The following is a 7494-nucleotide window of genomic DNA, read 5'->3' on the forward strand; positions in this document are numbered from 1 at the left end:
TAATGGTTACCTAATGAAAAAAACCAGCTTTCAGGTTTCAACACTGTGGGTGTTTCAACTTTTTCTTTCCTTATTAATAAATTATAATAGAACACATACTCCTCCTGTTTTCTAAATCTTCCCAAAATTATTTTTCACTAAAAACACAAATTTATAAGCCTAAATGTTCCTTTGTTAAGAACTGCGGGCAATTAATTTGTGCTTCTTGGAGTCATGTAGTTTTTCCAAGCTGAGGATCATTTTGCTTGTACTTTAGGGCTTCCTAATTCTAGGAGAGGCTATACATTGTTTAAAAGGTGAAATATGGGCCAGGCGTGGTGGCTCATGCCTGTAATCCCAGCACTTTGGGAGGCTGAGGTGGGCAAATCACGAGGTCAGGAATTCGAGACCAGCCTCACCAACATGGTGAAACACCATCTCTACTAAAAATACAAAAAATTAGCTGGGCATAGTGGCAGGTGCCTGTAATTCCAGCTACTCTGGAAGCTGAGGCAGGAGAATCACTTGAACCCAGGAGGTAGAGGCTGCAGTGAGCTGAGATCTCGCTCCACTGCACTCCAGAACAGGTGACAGAGATCCCCATCTTGAAAAAAAAAAAAGTGAAATATGGCTGGACTCAGATCTGTAATCTCAACAGTTTGGGAGGCTGAGGCGGGAGGATTACTTGAGTTCAGGAATTCAAGACCAGCCTGGGAAACAGTGAGAGCTCGTAGTAAATAGTAAGTAATTTTTTTAAAAGTGAAGTGTTATTTATAAGAGTAGAAAAACAAAATTTGGGGGCCTTAAGGGTTCACATGAATTGAAGAGGCCGGTTAGCCAGGCGTGGTGGCATCCCAGCTACTCGGGAGGCTGAGGCAGGAGAACCACTTGAACCTCGTAGGCAGAGATTGCAGTGAGCTGAGATCATGCCACTACAATCCAGCCTGGGCAACAGAGCAAGACTCTGTCTCAAAAAAACAAACAAAACAAAAAAACGAATAGAGGCGGCCAAATATTTTCCTCTCCTTCCTCTTATCCAACAAAACTTTTAAGAGTCAACCACACCCTGGAAAACAGATTGAGGGAGAGAACCATCCACTCTTATGCCCCAAATATTACTATGCACCTGTCTTCCCAATAGTTTAAATTATTTGAGAAATTTATAAAGTATTGCATATATACAGCCTAGATGCAAACTTAATCCATTCACTTACTGAATACCTTTAAGTATTAAAGCGTTATTTCTTAGGTCTTTTTAAGATGTAAAAACGAATAAGGCCATCTCTTCAAGAAGCTCAAAACCCAATGGAAGAAGCTCAAAACAGCATATTAAATGCTTTAAAAAAGAGTGGTACACAAGGTTAAATGAACCTAAGAATGAGATCAAAAGTTAAACCAAACACTTAAAAAAAAAACAAAAACCATGAAATGAATAATACAGCTGTAATTACACACAGAATTCATATGTTAGGGGGGTAAACCTAGATGCAAATAGTTTTATCACCATTAAACTGGCAAAAACAGTAAGCAAGGAACTTCAGAAGAGTATCATTGAACACTATAAGGTAATTTCAATAGCTCTCTACATGCAAAATTGAACTCCTTACTAGAGTTAAAAAAAAAAAATCACAGCAGTAAACCTTAGCAGTGATTTTGCTTGTCTGCAACCATTTCCATCTGTTGGGAGGCACAAATCACAAATCTTAGAACCAGGAGAGAAATGACTATCCATATAGTAACAAATTTAAGATATTATCAGGTTTATTCTACAAACTTGAACTTCGATGCTACTAAAAGGCTAAATCTATACCTGTATCTTGTAGGACTCTTTCTCCACCCCATTCTTTTGCATATTTCCAAAGAAAATCCATGATTCAGAGTGGTTTTAATTTTTTTCTTGTTCTTTAGTTTCACTGAGTTTCTTTTTCTCATCCATGATTTCAGGTTATTTTGGATGCTCTCTTCCAGATTTTCACTACTGTCTTAAACATCAAGCAATGGACAGCTGATTCATATTTTCAATCAGTAACTTCTTAAAGTGTCATTTAATGACAATTTTAGTTGAAGCTGAATACAATATCTAGGATTTACTTCAAAGTAATGGGGGTGGGAGAAGCAAATAAAGTCGTTCAAGAAACAAGATTAGCCATAAACTGAAGCTCTATGACAGGTACTTCACATATTATACTATTTTTATGTTTGAAATGTATTATTAAAAAGTTAAAGAAAAGGTTATACGAAGAAGACTTCCTTGTTGATAATCGGATGTCAAAACTGTCTTTTAGACTGAAGGAAAAGATATAGGAGCCACCAAAAAGGTTTGGACAAGTTGATTGTGCAAAAGTTAGTATCACTGATACTAACACACTAAGAGAAATCCATGAATCCATAGCTATACTTGATCTTTAGGGAGTAAAAAAGGTCTTTTTTTGCAGAAAAGTATGAGCCAGTGAACAGACACAGATGAATAGAATTGTGGGTTTTTTTTAAATACAAAAACAAAACACAAAACCACCATTTGCTACTTCCAATGTAATAGCTGATTTAGTCAAGGTTTATAAATTGATAACTAGGTATAAGGTGATTAAGGAACACCGTATCAACTCACAGATTATTAACTGCAAAGGGGAACATGACCCTTAATAATGAAAAGATCACTCAAACCAAGTGATCAAACTTAACCATTCTAATAGAACCCAGAAGTGCCTGCTACTGTAATAATATAATGATATAATGTTAAGTATTCTATCCAAAATTACTTCACACAAATATGAAGGCTGAGTGTAGACCTAACTGTAAAGTTTTCAGGAAATCCAGAAGATGAATGACATCATCAACCCCCAAACCAAAAGTAACCAAGCAAACAACAAAACACAAATACACCCAGAAAAGCAGTAAGTGTCCTTGACTCTTCAAATAGACAACATTCCCAGGGCAGGAGAAGAATGGTGGGACTACTTGAGAGACACAACCAAATGATTCAATATGTAAATCTAGATTCAATTCTGATTAAGAAAAAAAAGAATCACATTTTTCGGACAAGTGGGGAAATCTGAATATGGACTAGATTTTAGAAATATTATTTTCTTGAATGAGAAAATGGTTTGGTGAGACTATGCAACATTTTGCTCTTATGAGAATGCTGAACTACTTGGGGCTGCAGTATGTGTCAACATACTTTCAAATAAACATGCATGAACCAGGCATGGTGGCTCGGGCCTGTCTATAATCCCAACACTTTGGGACATGAGGTGGGTGGATCGCTTGAACCCAGGAGTTCGAGACCAGGCTGGACAACATGGAGAATTCCTATCTCTACAAAAAAAAAAAAATACAAAAATTAGGCCGGGCATGGTAGCTCACACCTGTAATTTCCAGGACTTTGGAAGACAGAGGCCAGTAGATCACTTAAGGTCAGGAGTTTGAGACCAGCGTGGCCAACATGGCGAAACCCCATCTCTACTTAAAATACAAAAATCAGCTGTGCATGGTGGCAGGCACCTGTAATCCCAGCTAACTGGGAGGCTAAGGCAGGGGAATCGCTTGAACTCGGCAGATGGAGGCTACAGTGAGACGAGATCGCGCCACTGCACTCCAGTATGGAAGACAGAACAAGACTCTGTCTCAAAAAAAAAAAAAAAAAAAAAATTAGCTGGGCATGGTGGCATGTGCCTGTAGTCCCAGCTACTCAGGGGGCTGAGGCCAAAGAGGTCACATAGCCCAGGAAGGTTGAGGCTGGGGTGAGCTGTAAGGTGCCACAGCACTCCAACCTGAGTGACAGAGACCATGTTCTCAATCAATTAGCATGGAGAGATAAAGCAAATAAGGCAAGGCTTTCAACTGTTGATTCCAGGTGAAGAGTTGTCCTACAGGTGTTCTTTGCACTTTGCTTTCAACTTTCCTCTATGTTCTAAACTTTGCAGAATAAAACCTTTTCGGGAAATTATTTTTCTGTAAATTGTCACCAGCGTCTGTCCCACTGAAACACCACAGTTACAAAACATTCAAGAGGTCATGGTAATACTCCTATGTCTTTACAATTTTAGACAAATGTTAAGAATTAACAATGAATTTCAGAAACTTTCAATGAAGCCTCGGTTTATTACTCCTTCACTTTCAGATGACAAATACTAGATTAGAAAAGGGGTAAACAGTTTTGGTGTAATAACCTTAAGACTTTGCATGCTTGGGCGTGCAAGCAGTATGTATAATGTAAATAGTGGGAAGATTTCTGGACTGAAACCAGTCCTCGAGCAAACACAAAACAGTTTAGTCAAACTCAGCCGACATAATGAAATCTATAGTCTTACACGACTATGCAATAGGTACACTTCTATTTTGCCTCATCTCTGTCAACCTCCAGTAATATCTTCTACGTTATAAGCTAGGGAACTTGAAAAATGAAAACCTAAGTGCATGTCGTTGCTATGGCAATGGGAAATTTCAGGAAATTGAGACTGCAGGCTACCTAGCCTCCATTTTAGAAACTGTATTTATCTAAACACAACAGGACTTAGATCGAAAAACAAATTTAATGGCATCTTTCATAACTATTTAGCTTCCTCTCTCACAGTAAAAGGCAAATACTATCCTACAGAATTCTGAGTACAAAGAGCAAAAGAAACAAATCACACTGATCTAAAAGTCTGAACTTTAAAATATTTGTCACTCATAGTTACTACTAAAACAGATGGTTTTATTTACAGTGGCCAAAAGAGACTTTTCATTTTCAACTTATCATATACCTGCAATGCTTCTGTAGCTGGAAAAACGAAAATGAAATGTGTCTAAAAGGGAGAAAAGGAAGAAAACGAAAGCAAGCCACAAAATTCCCAAAACCTCACCGTAACTGCTTCTTTCTTCACTCACTCTCTAATAGTCTTACTTCTCAAGATTAGCTTTGTCTCAAGTATTTCTCAAACCAGTAAACTTTTTCTGGGTACAGTATATTTGGCGGGGTGAAACACTGTCAAGTTTTTCTAAAACGGCGGGTGGGCGTTAAAATAATCAATTCCTATCCAATCTAATACCAAAACGATATCAAAGGAAAGCATCCCAACCGGAGTAGTCCCATGAATTTAAAAAGGACGAATCAGCCTACCGGCTATTGTTTAAATCAAGTATTTGTTCGTATTCATGCCTAAGACAGAGAAGTAAAAAAACATCAAAGTCTTAGTCAGATTTTGCTCCCGACTCCCACTACTCTTCTATATCCTGTCCGCCAGGTTCACTAGACCCGATTCCTTCCTCAGGCGAACATGTCTGGAGCAGTCGGAGGTACAGACGTGGAGAAGAGGTCGCCACGAGGCCCCACCACTCTCCTTCCTCACCTGCTCCGTGGCTCCGTCTCCTGACATGGCCTCAGCTGATTACAACGTTCGCACTCACCGTCGATGGGAAGCTAAAAAAGAAAAATTAAACTAAAAACCACCCCCAAACCGGTAAAGTTAACCCCTGCCCAGCAGAGCCAGACCGCCAACACCAATCGCCACCGCCCACTCAGATATGAATTAAAATGGCTGCGCCCGGGCCGGCCGAGGAGGGGGTGTGTGGCTTCCCGCATTAACTTCCGGGGCAGTGGGCGGGGCTAATTTCGCGACTCGTTGATTCTTCTGAGCGTGCAGACGCTGCGAGATCCTGAGGGCGGGCCCAATTCCCGGGCTGACGTCACCGCCTGGGCTGGGAGAGGCTGCTGAGCCGGCTGCAACCGGCTGGAAGGCGGGAAGTTGTGTCCCTCGGGAGCTCGCGCGCTTTTCGGAATTGAGTTACAAACCTTTAGAGCCTGGCCCCTCACAGTTGAAGCCGGATTGCTAGTAAGCAATGCTAAGCGTTAAATGCGCCTTATATTTAGGGAATAAGGAATCCGTGGAGGTTTTCTCTGGTCTCAGCTCATGCTTTTTACTTTTCTTGGGGACGGGAGGGATAGATCAAGCCCACGTTAATTTTTACTGCCACCATCTACTCTTGTGTAGAAAGCTTTGAAGTCTGTGAGGCCTGGGTCTTCGGCCCAACGTCTCAGCATGGTTCCTTGACTGCAAAGTGGATATAACTATCTGGAGCCAGACTGCGTGGATTTTTTTTTTTTTTTTTGAGACGGAGTCTCGCTGCGTCGCCCAGGCTGGAGTGCAGTGGCGTGATCTTGGCTCACTGCAACCTCTGCCTCCCGGGTTCAAGCGATTCTCCTGCCTCCGCCTCCCAAGTAGCTGGGACTGCAGGCAGCCGCCACCAAGCCCAGCTAATTTTGTTGTTGTTGTATTTTCAGTAGAGATGGTGTTTCACCATGTTAGCCTGGATGGTCTTTATCTCCTGACCTCTTAATCTGCCTCCCTAAATGCTGGGATTACAGGTGTGAGCCACCATGCGCGGCCTTTTTTTTTTTTTTTTTTTTTAAGATAAGGTCTCCCTCTGTCGCCCAGGTTGGAGTGCCGTGGCTTGATTTTGGCTCACTGCAACCTCTGCATCTCGGGTTCAAGCAATTCTTCTGCCTCAGCCTTTTGAGTAGTTAGGATTTTAGGCACCTGCTACCATACCCGGCTAATTTTTTTATTTTTAGTAGAGACGGGGTTTCAACATGTTGCCCCGGCTGGTCTTGCACTCCTGGACTTAAATGATCCGGCTGCCTTGGCCTCACAAAGTGTTGGGATTACAAGTGTAAGCCATGGCACGTGGCCTCAATTTTTTCCAGTGTTTTTAATGAGTAATTTCAAAAAGATAAAGGTTCAAATAATAACACAATGAACACCCGTACACCTACCACCTTGATTAACATTTTGGTGTGTTTGCTTTATAAAAAAAAAAAAAAAAAAAAAACCGGCTCCCCCCAAGAAAAACTATGTAAATACATAGATTTTCTGGCGGGGAAGGGGGGGGAGTCTGATTTTATTTTATTTTTATTTTTCTAACTAGAGTCTTTTAGTATTACAGTTTGAGGTTTTGTTTGCAAAATAATATGAAAATAAATTACAGACATTTTGACAATCCCAAAATAGTCAATTTGTACTTTCTGTGAATAATGACATTCTCCTCCATATTCACATAACATAAGATATAAAGGGGCTGAGTGTGGTAGCTCACGCTTGTAATCCCAGCACTTTGGGAGACCAAGTGGGGAAGATCACTTGAGCACAAGAGTTTGAGACCAGCCTGGCAACATCACACTACCCCTCTTTATTGGTGTCGCATGCCTGTGGTCCCAGCTAGTTGGGAAGTGGGAGGGTTGCTTGAGCCCAGGAGTTAAAGGCTGCAGTGAGCTATGATCAGACCACTGCACTCCAGCCTAGCCAACAGAGAGAGACCCGGTTTCAAAAAACTTAAATTGGTGATTAGAAAAAAATCATAAATAAAAAGATGTGCTGACAGTGGCAATAACAACTATAAAACATCCAGGAATGGCTCTTGTTCTGGTCACTTACGACTTTTCAATTGCCAAATGCAGTGGTCAGTATTAGTCCTTTTTATCTTATTCATTCTACCTGCAGCATTTGGTGAAGTTGATCACTCCCTTCTTTTGGAGCC

General features: G+C 40.9%; 1 protein-coding gene across 1 annotated transcript in view; it reads right to left on the reverse strand.

The window, feature by feature from the left end:
* The window catches only part of CSTF3 (cleavage stimulation factor subunit 3), a 78092-nt gene extending 72582 nt beyond the window's left edge, over window positions 1–5510 (reverse strand). The window contains exon 1 of the mRNA XM_003919966.3: window positions 5310–5510. Coding sequence (XP_003920015.1) covers window positions 5310–5336 — 27 coding nt within the window. The 5' untranslated portion in view covers window positions 5337–5510. The remainder of the gene's footprint in view (window positions 1–5309) is intronic.
* Window positions 5511–7494: the final 1984 nt, after the last annotated feature.

This window comes from Saimiri boliviensis, chromosome 6 (genome assembly GCF_048565385.1).
Source record: "Saimiri boliviensis isolate mSaiBol1 chromosome 6, mSaiBol1.pri, whole genome shotgun sequence".
NCBI classification, from domain to species: domain Eukaryota; kingdom Metazoa; phylum Chordata; class Mammalia; order Primates; family Cebidae; genus Saimiri; species Saimiri boliviensis.